At 40.0% G+C, this 20,601-nt stretch overlaps 1 protein-coding gene and 1 long non-coding RNA gene across 3 annotated transcripts; one reads left to right on the top strand and one right to left on the bottom strand.

The window, feature by feature from the left end:
* Positions 1-209: 209 nt before the first annotated feature.
* Positions 210-14,709, top strand: ENPP5 (ectonucleotide pyrophosphatase/phosphodiesterase family member 5). Of its 2 annotated transcripts, none has more exons than XM_028509657.2 (4): positions 210-675; positions 5,421-6,284; positions 8,542-8,718; positions 12,441-14,709. In XM_028509657.2, the coding sequence occupies exons 2-4, from the start codon at positions 5,456-5,458 to the stop codon at positions 12,866-12,868; spliced, it is 1,434 nt and encodes a 477-aa protein (XP_028365458.1). In that variant the 5' UTR covers positions 210-675; positions 5,421-5,455; the 3' UTR covers positions 12,869-14,709. The 2 variants fall into 2 exon arrangements, with proteins under 2 accessions (XP_028365458.1, XP_035880075.1); XM_036024182.1 differs by having other exon boundaries at positions 487-729; positions 12,441-14,229.
* A 5-nt stretch (positions 14,710-14,714) lies between these two features.
* On the bottom strand, positions 14,715-16,491 carry LOC118500203. The gene is made up of 2 exons (XR_004902756.1): positions 15,338-16,491; positions 14,715-15,049 (listed from the first exon to the last, which is right to left on the bottom strand). It is a non-coding gene; the product is annotated as an uncharacterized LOC118500203 (long non-coding RNA).
* Between the last annotated feature and the right edge of the window lie 4,110 nt (positions 16,492-20,601).

Genomic DNA, 20,601 nt, shown 5'->3' with positions numbered 1-20,601 from the left:
ATTTATATTAAATTTTAACGTCCTATTGATATCCCTTGGCGTTCCTCAGAACAAAACCCAGGGTATGGCGTCATTGACCAATGTGGTAAGACACACACAACACCCCTTAACAGGTAAGAGAATTAAAAGTTCTCTTAACAAAAACAGCGAGTGCACAAACCACTGGGGTAGAGCTTTATAACCTTTCTGCATCACTATTTACAGCACTACTGCCCGTCTAGAAAAGGCACACGTCGGAAAGGTTTGGTGCCCAGACAAAGAGAGGACCGCTGGGAACACCAAGTACCAGGAACGACCGCACCGACCTCCCAGCGCAGTCTGCTATGGCTTTTTGCTTCTAGGGGCTCCCGCCTCCCACCCCCAGTCATCCAAACCCAAGCAGCACCCGCCGTTTCCCCATGATTGACAGTTAGTTCAGCGACTCCCAGGAGCCCGCTAACAGTAACCAGCCCCACTGGAGCAAATGAAAGCCAAGAGGCGGGGCCTACGGGGTGGAAGCGTGGTGGTCAGGTGCTCCGTGCAGACATTGCTTGCTGCTGAGTGGCTGGGGGTTCGAGGGTGCCCCTCGCTTCTGCCACCTGCCGGTTCTTGCCCAGGGACTGCCGAAGGGAACCCCCTCTAGATCCTCCCTTCCATTGTCCGAAACCGGTGGGCACTGACCGGATCGCTGCGAAGGTAAGAATGAGCTGCTTCCTTCCCAGGGACCTACGCGGCTCCAGTGGGCTGCTGGTAGGCCCCCAGACGACCCCTCAGTTCCACACCCAGCTCTTGTTGGGGCATCTGCCAGCATCGGTGGGCGTACCCTACGTCGAAACCCTGCCCAAAGTCTAGGATGGAAGCCTGTGGAGACGGTGGGGCGATGCATCACCCTCTTAAGGTCTATTCGCTCAATAGACACTTAATCCTCCTGCACTTCCCCTCTTCTCGCTTCTTAGCGTCCTTCGCTCCAGACTTTCGACTTTCAAGACTTGTCTGGGGCAGGGGGGTGGGGGTGGGGGGTGGAGGGGAAAAGGAACTGGAAAGCAGCCCAGTGAAATCTGGACCCAGAGCTAAGGATTCCGTTGCACTGTGCAGCATTTTGTACATAAAAAAAAGAAAACTGAGATTTCGTTCATCCCAACCCCCACTCTCTGTGCATTGCTCTGTGTCATCCATGTGATAACGTTGGTTCTGCTTAGCAAACATTCTTAAGCTTTAGACAACACTTACCCTTTGTTTGTTTTCCTTTGTCCCAGGAAAGCAGTTCTTTACTGCTTACCACAGTTGCTAAATTAATTTACTTAGCAGAGGAAAATCAGGTGGTTCACGTAGTTGATTCATTTTTTGGCCTAAATTATATTTGGTTCATATTAACCTTTCTTGTGTTAGGAAGGTAATAGAAAAAGGAGAAAGAAGAAGTAACCACCATCCTCATCCACGTATGTTAGTGAATATATTTATAGTTCCCCATTGGAACAGATTTTTAAGGTCCTTTCCAGAATTGGAAACACTACTGCCATCTGAGCAATAGTTTTTAAATGTGTTTTGAACCATTGTCTAGAGACTAATAAGACAATTTCAGTTTAACTAATTCAGTTCTGTGTATGGTGAAATCATGATTAAAAAACAAACAATGCAAGTATGCCAAGCAGTTTTTATTTCCCTATAGCTATAATATATAGAGCAGGGCAAGACAGGGTCTATTTTTGAGGTTTAAAAATGTCTTAAGTGTACTCAAATTAGGAAGATGTCAGAGCTGAATTTAAGAGATTTCTTGTGCCCTGGCTGGCATAGCTCAGTGGATTGAGCTCGGGCTGCAAACCAAAGTGTCGCAGGTTCGATCCCCAGTCAGGGTACATGCCTGGGTTGCAGGCCATGACCTCCAGCAACCGCACATTGATGTTTCTCTCTCTCTCTCTCTCTCTCTCTCTTTCTCTCTCTCTATCTCCCTATCTCCCTTCCTTCCCTCTCTAAAAATAAATAAATAAAATCTTTAAAAAAGAGAGAGAGATTTCTTGTCACAAAATATGGTTGGTTACAATTTTTGGTGGGCTTATAAATACCTTCCTGCAAGAATGGAAAGGAAAAAGGGAAAACAAAACATCCTCAGTTGATTTGCAGGCCCAATGAGAACTGACAAAATATACATATGTATTGTTTATTCATATTGTCTCTTTTTTAAAAAATGTATTTTATTGATTATGCTATTACAGTTGTCCCATTTTTTCTCCCCTTTATTCCCCTCTGCCCTGTACCTCCACCTCCCACCATCATTCCCCCAACTTAGTTTATGTCCATGGGTTGTACATACAAGTTCTTTGGCTTCTCCATTTCCCATATTATTCTAACCCTCCCCCTGTCTATTTTGTACTTACCATTTATGCTCCTTATTCCCCATACCTTTTCCCCCATTCTGCCCCCTCCCCTGTCCACTGATAACCCTCCATTTGATCTTTGTTTCTGTGAATCTGTTGCTGTTATAGTTGTTTGCTTAATTCATTTTGGTTTTGGTTTTGGTTTTAGTTTTGGTTCTGTTCATAGGTGTGAGTTTGTTGTCATTTTACTGTTCATATTTTTGATTATCTTTTTCTTGGATAAATCCCTTTAACATTTCATATAATAAGGGCTTGGTGATGATCAACTCCTTTAACTTGACCTTTTCTGGGAAGCATTTTACCTGCCCTTCCATTTTAAAGGATAGTTTTGCTAGATAGAGTAATCTTGGTTGTAGATCCTTGCTTTTCATGACTTTTGAGTACTTCTTTCCAGCCCCTTCTTGCCAGCAAGGTTTCTTTTGAGAAATCTGCTGATAGTCTCATGGGCACTCCTTTGTAGGTAACTGTCTCCTTTTCTCTTGCTGCTTTTAAGATTCTCTCCTTATCTTTCATCTTTGGTAACATAATTATGATATGCCTTGGTGTGTGCCTCCTTGAGTCCAACTTCTTTGGGACTCTCTGAGCTCCCTGGACTTCCTAGAAGTCTATTTCCTTTGCCAGACTGGGGAAGTTCTCCTTCATTATTTTTTCAAATAAGTTTTCAATTTCTTGCTCTTCCTCTTCTGGCACCCCTATGAATCAGATATTGGAATGTTTAAAGTTGTCCTGGAGGTTCCTAAGCCTCTCCTCATTTTTTTTGAATTCTTGTTTCTTCATTCTGTTCTAGCTGAATGCTTGTTTCTTCCTTCTGGTCCACACTGTTGATCTGAGTCCCAGTTTCCTTCCCCTCACTGTTGGTTCCCCATACATGTTCCTGTATCTCACTTAGCATAGCCTTCATTTTTTCATCTGATTTGTGACTAAATTCAAGCAATTCTGTGAACATCCTGATTACCAGTGTTTTGAACTGTGCATCTGATAGGTTGGCTATCTCTTCATCACTTAGTTGTATTTTTTGTGGAGTTTTGATCTCTTCTTCCATTTGGGCCATATTTCTTTGTCTCTGCGAGCCTGTTATGTAGTAAGGGGCAGAGCCTTAGGTGTTCACCAGGGTGGGGCAACCCACATTGCTGTGTTGTGATGCTGTATGTGGGGGAGGGGTCCAAGAGGGAATAATGCTGCTTGCATTGTTCTCAGTCAGCTTTCAATCACTTTCTCCACTACCCACAAGCAAATTGGGCCCTTCTGGTGCTGATTCCCCGGGTGGGTGGGTTTGTGTACGTTCTAGGACCCTGTGTTGTCTCTCCAGTAAACTCTCCTGTGAGGCTGGTAGTTTCTCCTGCTGCCTCAACCCACCACAGGTTTTTTTAGTCAGAGGTTTTGAGGTTTTATTTCCCACACTGGAGCCCTGGGTTGCATGGTCTGTCTTGCTCCCCAGCTGTTCTTCCTGATTTATCCGCATGCAAATGTGGGACCACCAGCTCAGCCAGCCACCACCTCGCCTGTGCCCATCCTCCAGTCACCGCCTTGCCATGAATCCTCTCTGCATGGCTGCCTGTCTCCACCCCTCTGACCGGTCTGGACAAATGTGTCATCTTTAACTCTTTGGTTGTGGGACTTCCATACAGTTCGATTTTCTGGCAGTTTTGGTTATTTTTGGTTTTTAAATTTGTTGTCCTTCTTATGGTTGTGAGAGGAGGCAAAATGTATTTACCTACTCCTCCATCTTGGCAGGAGGTCTGCATATGGCCTCTTATTAGCTTTCTTGAATAGAATAAAAACTTTTTAGAAATATGTGCAGATTTAAAAAAATGAATACACCAAGAACCTTGGTCCAGAGAGATAATATTTAATCTGGGAAGTGCTTTTTTTCCACATGTCACTGATAAGATTAAATGTTAACAAATTTTGACATTAGGAAGGTCAACATCAAATTTCAGAAATATGTTTCTGTACGTACTTACTTCAGAATCTAATTGTTTAGTTTAAAGAAGGCTATAATTTGATTATTAAATTAATGCAGATTACATTTCACAAATATATTTTAATGTCACAAATTTTATGTCTCTTCAAGAAACTAAGTCAGTGTATTTTCTCCTTTTTCTAGCAACAGCTCTGATCATGATGAGCCAAATATTGGGTTGGCCAAAAAGTCCATTACTTTTTTTCTAAAGATAACTAGTAGTGCTTAGTTATCTTTAACTTCATTTGAAACAATTGTGTTGTATCGTGCAGCTGTCATATCAACATGCATTTAAAAAAATCAAAATTGGTGCATTTTTGTGCATCCATTTTAATATTGAAAATGGAAGAAAATATGTAATATTTTCAGCATTATCATGCTTTATTATTTCAAGAAAGGTAAAAACACAACTAAGCACAAAAAAAAGGTTTGTGCAGTATATGGAGAAGGTGCTGTGACTGATCATCCATGTCAGAAGTGGTTTGCGAAGTTTTCTGGTATATTGACATTTTGACCAAATAATTCTTTGCTGTGGGGCTATCTTATGCATGGAAGATTTTTAGCAGCACCCCTGGCCTCTATCCATTAGAAACCAATAGCAGGAGCTGGCTGACATACTCAAAATACTCAAATCAATAGTTATTTTATTTTATGTAAAAAAATATAATGGACTTTTTTGGCCAACCCAATATAAGGCTTTGACTTTGAAAACCATACATTTTTTTAAGCATTATTATTGGATTTGCCAATGTTCACAGGTGTTTTACTGTCAGAAGTCTGGGTCAACCTGAAAATGTGTATGCAAATTATATCATATTTTAAAATGATATTTGAGAACCTATTAAAATAATTCCTTTGAGAAATATTTTCATTTTTGTTAAGTTCTTGAAACTAAAACATTCTAATGCAGCTTAAATTCTTAGCTTTATTACAGGTAGTCTCAGGTATCTTGTTTAAGATGGAGTTCTGCAACATAATCCTTCAAGGCTACGATTTATGATATAACTGAGATTACTAAGCACTATCACTCTCAGTTTTGGGTAAAGTATACAAAATAAAATTATTTTCCAAATGTTACTAACTTCTGTATCTTTTTAATACAGATTATCTTATGCTGAGCTGATCAACTACTTTGAAAATGACTTCAAAATTCATCTGGGTGGCCTTCATACTTGCTACATTAACACTTTCAATTACATTTTCTCTCCAACCAGACGAGCAAAAGGTTCTGCTAGTTTCATTTGATGGATTCCGTTGGGATTACTTATATAGAGTTCCAACACCTCATTTTCATTACGTTATGAAAAATGGTGTTCATGTGAAGCAGGTTACTAATATTTTTATTACGAAGACCTATCCTAACCACTATACTTTGGTAACTGGCCTCTTTGCAGAGAATCATGGGATTGTTGCAAATGACATGTTTGATTCTATTCTGAACAAATCTTTCTCCTTGGATACCATGAATATTTATGATTCTGAGTTTTGGGAAGAAGCAACGCCAATATGGATCACAAATCAGAGGGCCGGACACACTAGTGGTGCAGCCATGTGGCCTGGAACAGATGTAAAAATACATCAGAGCTTTCCTACTCACTACATGCTTTACAATGAGTCCGTTTCATTTGAAGATAGAGTTGCCAAAATTATTGAATGGTTTACGTCAAAAGAACCCATCAATCTCGGTCTCCTTTATTGGGAAGACCCTGATGACATGGGCCACACTTTGGGGCCTGACAGCCCACTCATGGGCCCTGTCATTTCAGACATTGACAACAAGTTAGGGTATCTCATACAAATGCTGAAAAAGGCAAAGCTGTGGAACACTCTGAACCTGATCATCACGAGTGATCATGGGATGACCCAGTGTTCTGAGGAAAGGGTGATAGAACTTGACCAGTACCTGGATAAAGACCACTATGTCCTGATTGACCAGTCACCAGTAGCAGCCATCTTGCCAAAGGAAGGTAAGTTCTACCTGAGTCAAAACTCAGGTCTGCGTGTGTGCAGTGCAGTTGGGTGGGGAGTTTCTATTTCTGTGGCTTTAACATGCTTGCCTGTGACGTGGTCGTGTTCAGGGATTTAATCCTTAGGCCCTGAAAAAATAAAACCTCTCTTGTCTCTCTCTCTCTCTCTAGTTCTCTCTCTTTTTTTATTACAGAACTGGTGAATTGGGTTCACTTCTGGGTGAGCAAGGTACCAGAATTTACAAGAATGGTTGCCACACAGAGTGACATTTATCTGCAGCTGGATAAGGAGCCCACAGGGAATAACATCCAAAGCAACTTTTATCCTGTCAAATTAATGCGTATTCTTGATGGAAATTTTTGTCATAGTGGTAAGGGTTGGTGTAGGGAAGGCACGGGCACATTAGCAGGCCGTGCCTCTTCATGTGTCCTATTTTCAGAAAATGGCATTCAAAGCCCTCCCAGAAGCAGGGGTTTTACTATTTTTATAACAAGCTCTTGGTTGCCTTAAGTTTGTAATAGATGCCTTAACCTGTTGGAGCTGGTTCCTTTCTGGCTTCCTTCAGTGGTACCTGCAGGTGTTTACCTGCAGGCCCTAGCTACTCCCTGGAATATACACTAACAGGATATTTTTTTTAATTTTTATTGTATGTATTGAGGTGACATGGGTCAATAAAATTATATAGGTTTCCGGTGTACAATTCTATAATACATCCTCTGTATATTGTGTTGGGTGTTCCCCACCCCAGGTCAAGTCTCCTTCCATCACCATTTATCCCCCTCTACTCTCTTCCACTTCCCCCACCCCCTTTCCCTCTGGTAATCACCACACCAATATCTGTACCTAAGAGTTTCTTTCTCTTTGTTTACCCCCTTCACCTTTTTCACCCATCCATCCCCACAACCACTTCCCCTCTGACAGCTGTCAGTGGCTAACAGAATATTTTGTTGTTTCCTTAAAGCAACCTAACAATATTTTGTTATTTCCTCAAACCAACTCCAATCACTTGGAGTGTAGTTTTTCACCTTTTCCCTAGAGTATTAGAATTGATGCTCTCCATATATTTATAGCAGTTGGATTTAACAATTTTGGAATCATCGAATATGATGAAAGCTATAGCCCCCTTCTCAGAACGATTGAAATGGAAAGACAGAATGGCAGTGGTTTCTTAGAAGCCCACAAAGCCTTCTGTAGATCCTTAGGGCCTGCATAATAGCAAAGCAGTGGAGTGGAGGAAGGAGAAAGCTTTGGTCAAACTGAGATTTCATTTTCCTAACAACGAGTAGGGGAAGTAATAACAATACCTTGAGTTTTTATAACCTCTCCTCAAAGCCTCATAGCCTGTCACCTGGTATTACATCCCCAGATCCTAGTGTAAGTGCACAGCAAGACCTGGGCCAACTCCTCTGACCTGTGTTTTATCACCTCCTAGGGTTAGTCTAGGTATCAAATGAGAGAACAGATTTTGAAAAGCTGTCTGCCGAACAAATGAGAGATCTATCCCTCAAAGGGGAATTTAGAGAATCATAGGAAACAGTGAATGTTAAAATATGCACATGTGCCTACATGTAGACATTTCAACAAATTCAATATCAAATAGCAAGTTTGTTGTTTCAGAAAATCGCAGTAACTCTTCAGTTTCCCTTATAAAACTCATATGTGTTGCCTTGTTGGGTGTGGGAGGCAGGGAAGAACCCCTGCTGAGTGGATTTGAAAAACAAGAAAAGGAATGGAGACATTGCCCAGGTTCACTGTGTATGAAGTTATCGGGAGCACTTTTGCAAGACCTCCAGGGTTTTAAAGAACTTTTCCACTTTACAATCTGCCTTCCACCCAACCCTCACCCTCCACTCACTATATTTTCTTACCTAGAGATTCTCTATCTCTGCACTCAATAACTACCAGAATGTAACCCTTTGTTTTAGCTTGGGTATTGCAGTATTAGTGTGTGTTTGTGTGTGTGTGTTTAAGAAATCTCAAATTAGAGATTTCAGATTCTTTACAATGATCTCTTAATTGTTTAAGGTGAATTTCCTTAGAATAGGAGATGAATTCTCTCTGTTTCCTCCCTCAAGGTTTTTTTCTCAAAGGGATTAGGAGTTCTCAAGTGTCCGGCTAGATTCCGTTATGTGCAGCTTGCTGGCTTTTCCCTCAGTGGGGCATCTGCAGTGATCGACCTCTGTTGCTGCGGTTGTTTTCTTTGATTATAGCATTGACAGCTTTGTTCTGAGTGCCCCCTTCTCCTTTCTCTTATAGGAAAATTTGATGACGTCTATGAGGCACTAGCTCATGCTCATCCTAATATGACTGTTTACAAAAAAGAAGAGATTCCAGAAAGATGGCATTACAAATACAACAGTCGCATTCAGCCAATTATAGCAGTGGCTGACGAAGGGTGGTATATTTTACAGAATAAGTCAGATGATTTTATGTGTAAGTATGTTACAGTTATTTCTCCCCATTCTACATCACCATTTGCTAAAGTGGACACTATGGATAACACAGCAGTTCACTTACTGATTGAATAACTAGCTAATATCATACACTAATAGCAAATTAAAGATCTCTGGGGCTTTTATGAGAGGCAACCTTCTAAAAACGAAACATTTATTTCTCTTGAAGCCATCAAACCAAAAATAGGCACAGTGACCTATACTGTCAGCTATAATAACCATTCTGTTTCTGAGAAAAACGTAACTGAAATTCATGAATTGAATTATTTTCTCTATCCATTTTATATTCTGAGTTCATTAGAATTTGAACTAGTTTTTATTCGCAATTGTTAGCATTCTCGGTTTTTTGTGTGTTTTGTTTTGTTTTGTTTTGTTTTGTTTTGTTTTGTTTGCCCCTCTGGCTCTACCAAATGTAGGCCAGCTTTGCTTTACACCTTGGAGCCATTTCTAAAAAGAAGTGAATGTATCATGAAAAATTATATATATATATCAAGTTGTGCTTTCCCAATACCTAGTGATACAGTTTTGGAGCTATCGCCACTGAATGAATTTGTAATATAATGGAACTTTCATTTAAAATTCAAACATGCAAAATGAGGCACTTTCTGCCATCCTTAATGTGTAATTTTTCTTCTTATACCACTTTTAACAAGCTAGCCAAATGGAAATCCCATTGACAGGATTTTACTCATCTTCATTGTTTCTGTCCTTTGCATATTTGCTCTCAAACTCCCTGCTCAGCTTTGTATCACCCTCCAGATTTACTGCATTTTGCCATATGTAATGCATACTGTTGCCCAGATTTTTGAGGGTAAAATAAGGATGCACATTATACAGGGTTATAATGTCACATACCATGGGTATAATAATCCTGTGTATAATGTGCACAAAATGTTATGTGTACACATTATACACAGGAGCTCATTATGCACGGCAAATTATGGTAAATTCCTAGGCTCCTTTGTGACCTGGTTTCTGGTGAGGTTGGCCAATGGAACATTTTCACACCCAGAGTATTTGTTCCCTACTTTCGGCCTTAGGCTGTTTGCCTAACTGGCTGCATTTCCTCTGTGATCCCAGCTCCCTCTGGACAACTGTTCCTATGGCCTCAGCTCTTACTGAAAAAACTGCTGTCCATCCACCCCTCGGGTCCATAGGAGGTTCCCACTGTTCCTAATCACATTTGCTTCTCAGATCTTCAACACTTTTATGACTAGTCCCTGTATTCAGCCCCCTGTATTGGACCACCTGGCATGGGCTCCTTCCTGGTAGATGAGGGATAGCACACATTGATGAGCAGTTAACAGTTCACTGGGATTTGTTTCTACTCCTCATTATTTGAATGTTGCAGGAACCACATTGTGTGAAACTATCTTGAAATGCTTTTTGGGGTATTTGTCTTTGATGTGTGTGTGTGTGTGTGTGTATCTCAAGAGATGTACAAAAATGTCCATTTAGGTAGAATTAGGTTCCTAGCATGTTTACTGAGGAAAAGAAAAGCAGTTGTCTGTCGGTGACTCTTGTAAAGCACACATGATTCATAGTGACAGAGTAGATGCTATTATATAATTTGTACATGTACATGGTTTCTAGTTCTAAAAACTGGTTTTATATACAGATAATGATCTGTAAACTGATATGTAATCGCATCAGGGGAACCATTTTAAGATGGCCTCTAAAAATAATTTCTTCGGCCATGAGAATAGTTGCCAGCTTTACCTGCTCAGATTTCCGTGTGTCATGCAGTCAGCTCTTACGTCAGAGGAGCTGCCCAGAACTGTACAGTTGATGTGACTGTAAGGGGCCCTCTTCAGATTTGGTTTGCGGAACTACAATTGCACAATAGGTTGGTCACACCTATTTTTGACAGAAAACCTTAATAATGTTCCTGTTTATATTACATCATATTCATTTATTCAACAAAATAATTAAATATTGACCACTACTCTTCTCAGCCTGAGTTCTGTAAGAGATTAAGCCTGGATGTTCAAAAGCAGAGGTTCTCAAAGTGTGCTCCCTGGACCAGCAGCAACCCAATCACCTGGGAAATTGTTAGAAATGCAAATTCTAGAGCCTAACCCAGATCTACTGAATAGAAACTGTGAGGGCAAAGCCCAGCAGTCTGATTTTACATGTGCCCTCAGGAGCTGAAGACACATTGAAGTTTGAGAACCGCTGCCCGCAGGCATCCACTATTAAATGTTACCCACTGGGTCGAGCACTTCTGGTAGGGCTACCACTAGAAGACAAAGTCCCTCTTCATGGGGAAGGTTTTATAAGTCAGAATGGTTTCATGTCAAATCGGATTTCCTAGTAAAAAGTAGGATTTGGGAGAATGACCTTCACCTTCATGACCGAGAGTCTAGATCCCAACTTCTTAGAGAAATGAAGGAATATCCCATCAATTACCAGTTATATAACAGCCGATTTCCCAATCTTGATGTTCTCAAAGAATTCCATACAATTGCATAGTACCCTGTCAAATAATTACAGATGGTTTCATAATCCCAGCATTATTTTTACTTGAATAAATACAAAAGAATCATGGCATTTGGACTTTTTTTTTTTTTTATGGATTTGGCCAGGCAGATTTGGAATTGCTTTGAGGATATGACTAAGGGTCATTTCATGACTTTGCGGAGAAATTGACTTAGGATTATTATTTTTTTAATGTTGTATTCCTGTTACATATTTCCCCATAGCAATGTAGGTACTAGAGGCTGATTTGCTAGACATTGTCCTCACCACCTTTAAAATAAAGTCTGTCTCGTAGGTTGCCATCAACAGTAGCTTCTTCACCTTTGCAGCAGATGCCATGCTCGGCACACATGCTTTTAATTTGCAGCTTTTATCATGGGGAATATAGTGAACAATATTGTAATAACTATCTATGGTACCAGGTGGGCACTTGCATTATTGGAGGGAACATTGTATAATCTATATGAATATCTATCCACTGTGCTGTACACCTGAAACTAAATACAAAAAAAATGTTGGCTGCAAACAGTAACTGAAAAATAAAATAAAAATTCACAGTGCCATCACCACATACATAAAGTGCAGCTTTGATTCTGCAGTTTTCACCCTTTGATTTTGTATCACTTGGTGAGTCGGAAGACCGCTCAAGGTTTTCCTTTTTGTACACCTACTGAGGCACGTCGTGCCGAGTTGGATGCTGATCTGAACCACAAACGTCAAGATTTTACCCTCAAGTCCTGACCTCGATTTTTCGATAGGAGATTGTAACTGTAACTAGAGGTGTGATTTTGGGGGTATATTTTGTTTTGCTTTATCCATTGTTTCTCCCCCTCTGTTAGTAACTATGGCTCTATTGTCTTTATGACTAAGAGCACTGTTAGAACAATCATTAGAACAAGTAGGGTCCTAACAAGTAGTTCACCTGCCTCCAAAAAAAAATGTTTGATCCATTTTCCCTCGACTTGGCTCAGCTTTGCTCTTCACCCTCCCTCCTGTGCTGCTGAGGCAGCATTGGCCTGTGAGTGCGCTTTACAGTAATTTGCTGTTTTAGTTCCTGAAGTGAATTGCAATGTTGACAACAGAAAAGATGGTTTGTGAAAGACTATTTTACAAGTCAAATTGGATAAAAATTGCATTTACTTGTTCAGACTTTGACAGTACAACAGTTATTTCTGCTTTAATGCCTTTTGGTTGGCTAACCTTTCATGTATCTTATCTTTACAGTGGGCAACCATGGTTATGATAATATGTTAGCAGAAATGCATCCGATATTTTTAGCCCACGGACCTGCCTTCAGAAAGAATTTCACAAGAGAAGCCATGAACTCCACAGATCTGTACCCACTGCTCTGCCACCTTCTCAACATCCCTGCCATGCCACACAACGGGTCACTCGGGAACGTCCAGGACCTGCTCAGTTCGGCAGCTCCGAGAGCACTTCCGTACACGCAGAGTACCACACTCCTCCACGGTAGTGTCAAACCAGGAGAATATGAGCAAGAAGAATCATATGCATATTTCATAGGGGTCTCTCTCGGTAGCGTTATAGTTATTGTGTTTTTTATCATTTTTGTTAAACATTTAATTCGAAGTCAGATGCCTGCCTTACCAGATATGCAGGCTGAAATAGTTCAACCATTATTACAAGCTTAATGCTGCTTAGGAGTGGAAGTCACGTAATTCTGTCAGTGTTTAAAGGTTTCAAATTCTAGGAAACCACCTTCAGACCTTTGCACAGACCATTAAGCAGTTATACACATATGCAGGCACAGCCTCTTCCTCATACACATGCACATACAGATGGACCAAAACACACATATCTGCAAAGCGTTAAAAGGGTGGAAGTATGTTTCCATTGTCCTGTCTGGCTTACAGAGAGATAAGATCCTGCTTTATTTTGACTTGGCATATATAATGTATATATTTAGCAACTTTGCACTATTTGAAGTACCTTATATATTGCACTTTAAATTACTCTCCTAGTGGGTACTTTTATGTAAAATGCACTTTATTGACAATTATGTCTTATGATCTGGTTGAAAAAGACAACTTTTTATGCCCATGTCACAATACTTGTTTGTCGTTCAAACTGAATGAAATTTCTAATAATTCCTGAACAATACAGAAATTTACTTAACTTGGGAGAGCTAGAACAAAGTGAAAACTGTTGAAAGTTAAATGGGATGACCTTTGTGCATCGGATTTTGGAGAGCAGCAGTCCTAACAACAGGCTGTGTCTGGCATTCCTTGTCATATTTTTTTCCAAGGGACTGGGGTTTTCATTTTATTTTCTGAAAAATACTGGCAGATTCAGTCTAAACAGATTCTTTCTGTCATAAATTTCATTATTGCTATTTCCTGATTGGTCATTTTACTCTTAACTTTTTAACACCATGAATATACATTTCTTACCTCTGTAGTCCAACACTGGCTTGAATTTTGGCAATCGTGCATCATCTCAGCAATGTTTTCTCTTGTTCTGCAATTATTTGTTCTTTTGAAAACTAAACATTATTAATTCCATTAAAAATCAAATTAGATAAAAACAGTGTTTCATTTCTGGTAACACGCAGTAACAGAGTGCAGGCATCTTTTAGATGTGAATATTTGAGGCTCCAGAATTAGCATAAACTCTTAGATAAAATGTAGGCCACTGAGTCCTTGATGAGGTGTGTGGAGCCTGGGGGAAAAATGAGGCAGGACCATCACTGTCCACAGTGCAGTGCTAAAGCTGCCTGATGGCAAAAACTAGCAAAATAACGCTTAGAAGTAACGGGCGTTGAAACAAGAGGCGGCTGGATTCTAGCCTTGTTTCATGAAACATTTGAGTGTTTGCCCATGGTTTCTCAGAGGAAAGAGGAATCCCTGTGAAGAACAACTTTTCTTGAAGAACATAGAAACCAATAGAAACACATGGCCCATAGAAGACACTGTAATTTTATGTATAAATACTCACCAACTGGACAGTTAGGAAAAATGGGAAATGTATTTCAGAAAGAAAGGATAAATTAGATGTAAAGAATGAATGTGGCATTGTTAAAAATACAATTGAATTTAAGTGATCCTAAAATGAGGTGGGTGAATTATTTTTAAAAGGATGCCAATATAAAAAATGTTAGCACCTAACTCTCATTTTATTATACAACCTCTTAATAGGATAGAATGGAATCACTGGAAGTGTACTACGGATTAAAAGACTAAGAAGTTAGATGGCAGGTAGCAAACTCAAGAAGTCTGAACTCTGGATTAGACATTGTAGAAATGGGACTAGTCACTTTGGCTTGCTTTGTAGCTGTGAACTTACCTGCATTGTTGAGATGCCAATATAATGACTGAAAGGAAATTGGTCTATTCATTACTATTTAAGTGCTATCTGTACATTTAATCAAATTGTTTCATTAAATTCTTTTTAGAAGGTGCTATTACCTTAATAGTAAGAACAAAGTAAATTCTGTAACTTTGATGAAATCATTAAAATTCTGATACAAACATTTGACTATTGAATGGTTTCTTTCGTTTACTGATAATTCTTTTCCTGTGAAATATTAGGAGAGTTTACCAGAAGGAAAATAAAATTTTAAAGTTTGCTGGGAAAATCTAGTCACTCATCATCCTTTGATAAGCTTTTTTGTTTAGGTTTTACCTGTATATCTTCATGGTCATACTTTGTATGCAGTTAACAAAAATTAGTACATAGAAATGAAATTTACAGTAGCTAATCTAATTGTAAATAAGACTTTGTAAAAGGTCAGAAGAATTAACTTTTCCTATTCCATCATTTTTGTTCAACATCCTCTAGCACCTATTTTGTACAATTACTCAGTTAAGACTTTTCTTATGCCCTGGCTGGCATAGCTCAGTGGATTGAGCACGGGCTGCAAACTAGGTATCGCAGGTTTGATTCCCAGTCAGGGCACATGCCTAGGTTGCAGGCCATGGCCCCCAGGAGCTGCACATTGATGTTTCTCTCCCTCTCTCTCTCTCTCTCTCTCTCTCTCTCCCTCTCTCTCTCTCTCTCTCTCTCTCTCTCTCTCTCTCTCTCTCTCTCTCTCTCTCTCTCTCCCTCTCCTCCCCCCCTTCCTTCTCTAAAAATAAATAAATAAAATCTTAAAAAAAAAAGACTTTTCTTACTGTGTGCTTTGCAACTTCTCCCTTTGTCATCTGCCATTTTGACTTAGAATTTCTAGAAGTAAATTTAAAATTGCTTTTCAAAATGCTTTCTGACCTCTTAAGGTAAAACTAGAATCCTATTAGTTTCAGTTTCTTACAAAACCCTGTCATTTCTAGAAAAATCTAATGAAGACCCCAGCTCCTCTAGTTCTCTTCTTCTCAGCTGTTTGTTAGGGCAACACGCTCAAGAAGCAATAAGCCAGGAGGGACCTGAGGGACTATTTAAAAAAAGCTGTGAAGTGGCTTGTGTGACATATTAGTGTGAGATGGAAGCCGGACCCCGGTGTCCTGATCCGGCTTGGGGCTTAGGAGTTCGTATGATGAAGTTTGAGGGCTCACAGTTCAGTCCGTAACAGGCAGGGACTGCAAACCAAAAACAATAAAACTAGAACAATGGGAATCTGGACAAGAAAATGTACTGATAGCTCTTAACTCGATTATCATCTACAAAGGGGGTCAGGGTTGCTACTGGGAAATCTGCCAGTTTATGTTTCTCCTTGCCTCTGTTCCTACCCCCTCCCCATCCCTCCTTTCATAACATGTTTTAAAATCCTCAGTTCCCTGAAATGTTACACTTACTATCTAAGGATACTTGCCTCTTAGGGGTCCCTTTCATTTTAAGGCTTGTATCTCTTTTTTATTCTAGCAAATTCTCATTTTTTTAGTTTATATTTTCCTTTAATTCATTTCTGTTTACCCTTTTTGGCACTCACATTAGTTGGACATTGAACCTTTTGAACTGGTTGGTTGTTCGTCTCGATATTTTCCAACTTTTCATTTCACCATTTAAGATTCTTCATCTTCCAAACCTTAGTCTTTTATTTTTTACACATTCAAAATTTTTATTTGTCTGAAGTTCTGTTTCTTTGTACAATGTACTGGTACTGAGGATTTCCAGTCAAGATGGAGGGGTAGGTAAACTCTCGCCGCCTCACACAACCACATCGAAATTACAGCTAAACTACAGAACATGCAGCACTCAGACCCATTAGGAAATCGAGCTGTATTGAAGACCAACAACCAAGCAGTTAAAGAACCGCATTCATCCAGACGGGTAGGAAGGGTAGAGGGGTAGAACTGTGCAGATGTGGAACCAGCTGGTCCCAAACCCAGGAGTGAGGGATCCCAGCCCCACACCAGACCACCCATCCCAGGGTTCCAGTGCCAGGAAGATAAGTCCCCATAACTTCTGGCTGTAAAAACCAGTGGTGATTGGGTTGGCAGAGGAAATTGGGATTCTCAGGCCTCTTCTCATAAAGGGCCTCACATTGCGCATGGACTTACCCAGACACATATTGGGCTCAAGCACAGGGGCAGCATCTTGAAGGGCACGAGTAGCATGTGGAGGGGAAAAGAAGTGACGAGCACTAGGGCGAGAGCTGGGGGGCAGCTTCTGCCCAGACAGAACTGTACACAGCAGCCATTGTTCCTTTTCTGAGCCGCCTTCCCTAATAGAGCCACAGTGTGGCAGCACCATGTATGAATTTCCATCAACCTGGCTCACACGGTAAACCCCAACCAAACAATTACCTAAGGGTCCACCCCATCCAAATTACAAACCCACCCAAAGCCATGAGGCTTTTCCATATGAAAGGCTGGGCTAGGTGCAGGCTTCAGACCTTCCTAAATCTGCTCAAATAAGCAACAGCTGGACCCAGCCCCCGTACCTCTCGCTGAGTGGCCTCAGGCCTTACACTAGCAGCAGCCATGTGTAAGTTGCTTTATAGCTTACACCAGTGGGCCGCAGACAGAACATAGGTGGAGGCTGACCTTAGCCTACACTGCCCAGGAAGCCCCAGAGCCTGAGCACCCAGTGGAAAGTTACAGACCACATTGGAGCATGACTCAACCACCTCCACAAACTACAGAGGGAGGTAGTTGCTGGTCAGAGGTCACAGCCAGTTCTACCAGCTGTCTGGATTGAGTAAATCCCTCCCATTGAGCTGCTGACAGCAATCAAGACTCATACAAGAGCAGGGAGTACTCAGACCACATGGAGAGAGCACCTCAAGCGCCCAGCTTGGGTGATAGGGGAGGCTGTGTCACTGGACCCTATAGGACACCTACTACATTAGGTCATGCTACCAAGACAGGGAGTCAAAGTAACTCTACCTAATACATAGAAACAAACACAGGAAGGCTGTCAAAATGAGAAGACAAAGAAATACAGCCCAAATGAAAGAACAGAACAAAACTCCACAAAAAACAACTAAACAAATGAGATAAGCGATCTATCAGATGCAGAGTTTAAAACACTGGTTATAAGGAAGCTCCAAGAACTCAGTGGGTACTTTCAACAGCATAAAAAAATCCCAGGCAGAAATGAAGGATATATTAATTGAAATAAAGAACAGTTACAGGGAATCAACAGTGGAGTGGATGAAACCAAGAATCAAATCAATTTGAAACATAAGAAAGAAAAAGATATTCAATTAGTACAGCAAGATGAAAAAAGATTCCAAAAAGTTGAAGATAGTGTAGGGAGTCTCGGGGACAATTTCAAATGTTCTAACATTCGCATCATAGTGGTGCCAGAAGGAGACTACAAAGAGCAAGAAATTGGAAACTTATTTGAAAAAAATAATAAAAGAAAACTTTCCTAATTTGGTGAAGGAAATAGACATGGGAGTCCAGGAAGCATGGAGTCCCAAACAAGATGGACACAAAGAGGACCACACCAAGACACATCATAATTAAACTACCAAAGGTATAGTCTTAAAAGCAGCAAGAAAAAAGCAGATAATTACCTACAAAGGAGTTCCCATAAGACTATCAGCTGATTTCTCAAAAGAGACCTTGCAGGCAAGAAGGGGCTGGAAAGAAGTATTCAAAGTCATGAAAGGCAAGGACCTACATCCAAGATTACTATAACCAGTAAAGCTATCATTTAGAATGGAAGGGCACATAAAATGCTTCCCAGACAAGGTAAAACTAAAGGAGTTCATCATGACTATTATATGAAAGGCTGAAGGGATTTATTTAAGAAAAAGAAGATCGAAACTGAACATTAAAATGGCAAAATTACATAACTATTAACAACTGAGTCTAAAAAACAAACTAAGCAAACAAGCAGAAGAGAAACAGAATCATACAGAGAACATTGGGATGGTGGCCAGTGCAGAGGGAGTTCTGGAGGAATGGTGGGGGAAAGGTGCAGGAATTAAAAAGCACAAATTGGTGGTTACAGAATAGGCAGGGGGATGTTAAGAGCAAGCGTAGGAAGTGCAATTGCCAACAAAGGTAGATGCATGACCCATGGACGTGAACTAAGGGAGTGGGGGGTTGCTGGTTGGGGGGGGGTGGGAATGGGGGGAAAACTGGAACAGCTGTAATAGCATAATCAGTAAGAAATTTAAAACGTACTGTTACTTAACCTTTTTATTGAAGTAAAACATACTACAAAAGTGTATAAATGATAAATGTGGCTAATTATCAATAAGTGAACAAATTCATGTAACTTCACTTTAGAAAGGAAATACAAGATGGAAAATTACCAGCACTCCTCCAACCTCATGCCTGAAGGTAACACTGCCCTGACTATGAACACAATAGGATACTTTCCCCTATTTTAAAATTTTATCTGAATGGAATTATACAATATATATCCATTTCTTTTTGGCTTTGTTCTCTCAAGATTATGTGAGATTCATCCAGTGCTTTATTTTCATCGCTTCATGCAATTAGGAATATACCACAATTTATGTATTGTTTTGAGTTTTGGGTATTTAGATCATTTCCAATCTGATGATAATATGAGTAATGCTGCTATGAGCATTCTTTTATGTGTATTTTGGTGCATATACGTATACATTTTCTGTTGGATATAGTATGTGAACCCACTATTTAACCTGGGGTTTCCCAAAAGCCATGTTTGACACAAAGGCCTGTTATGCAGGCAATTTATCTACGAAGTGATCCCAAGAAATGAGAGTGAAGGACAGGGAATGAAGGAAAGAAGTAGAGAAAGCCTATAAAGCCTAAATTAGAGAATTGGCCAGTTATGAGTGCCAGTTCCCACAGGTTCTTCAGAGGAACCTTATCAAATGTATCCCAGAACTGCCTGCCTGAGGAATGGAAGAGGGAAGCACAGCATTTTCCCATCAACCTCCAACCCCACTGGGTGAGCGGTACATGAATATTAACTCCAATTACTCCTGGGTAGTTCATGCGTAAGTGCCAAATGTGATCTCATAGACACCTAGTGCCATAGTGTCTGGGCCAGGAAGAAAGAGGCTAAGCGTTGTTAGGCTGCATCTGTGGGAAGCTGGTCTAAACCAGGATGAGACTGGGGTAAAGGGTGGGTTCAGTGAACCTGAGGTGTATACAAAAGATGTCTAATACACCCACATATGTATGGATTCTTCAGTTTAATAAAGGTCATCAATTCTGTTCATCTATTTGACTATCCTTGTGTCAAAACCATACTGTTTTAATTATTATAACTTTATGATAGCTCTTGGTATCATATAGAGTAAGTCCTATTTTAGGAGTTCCTGATTTTAGGAGAAAAAAATTTTTTAAAGATTTTAATTTATATTTAGTTTTAGAGAGGGAAGGGAGGGAGATAGAGAGAGAGAGAGAAAGAGAGAAACATCAATATGCGGTTGCTGGGGGTTCTGGCCTGCAACACAGGAATGTACCCTGGCTGGGAATAGGAGAAAAAAATTTAATAAATATTTCATCATTCAGTCATTTAGTGGTAGGTTTATGATATTTAAGTATTAGAATTCAGTATGACATCAGCTGTAGATTTGTGGCATATAGATGTGGCATTACATATGTGATATGTTTTATATATATGTTTATGTGTGTTAATTATCAGCTTTAAGTTCCTTTCTATTCCAAATTTGGTGAGCTGTTTTGTTTTGAATAATAAATAGGTAGTAAATTTTGCCAAATGATTTTTCTACATTTATTATTGTTTTTCCTTTTTTTCTTTTCCTTATTAATATGGGTAACATTGATTTTCAAATATCGAGCTGATGCTGTGCTCCCAGGATAAATTCCACTTGTTCATGTGCATTATCCTTTTTAAATGCTGCTGAATTCAATTAGACAATATTTTGTTATGAAATTTTTATTCATAGGGGTTGGCTTATGATTCTAATTTCTCTGTGAGGTTCTCGTTGCAGTGGTATACTGGCCTCATAAATTCAGTTAGGATATGTTTCTTCTTCCTCTGTTGTCTGTAAAAGTTTGTGAAAATCATTTCTTCC

Source organism: Phyllostomus discolor, chromosome 4 (assembly GCF_004126475.2).
Source record: "Phyllostomus discolor isolate MPI-MPIP mPhyDis1 chromosome 4, mPhyDis1.pri.v3, whole genome shotgun sequence".
In the NCBI taxonomy this organism is placed as follows: Eukaryota; Metazoa; Chordata; class Mammalia; order Chiroptera; family Phyllostomidae; genus Phyllostomus; species Phyllostomus discolor.
This window is presented reverse-complemented; position numbering and strand designations above follow the sequence as displayed.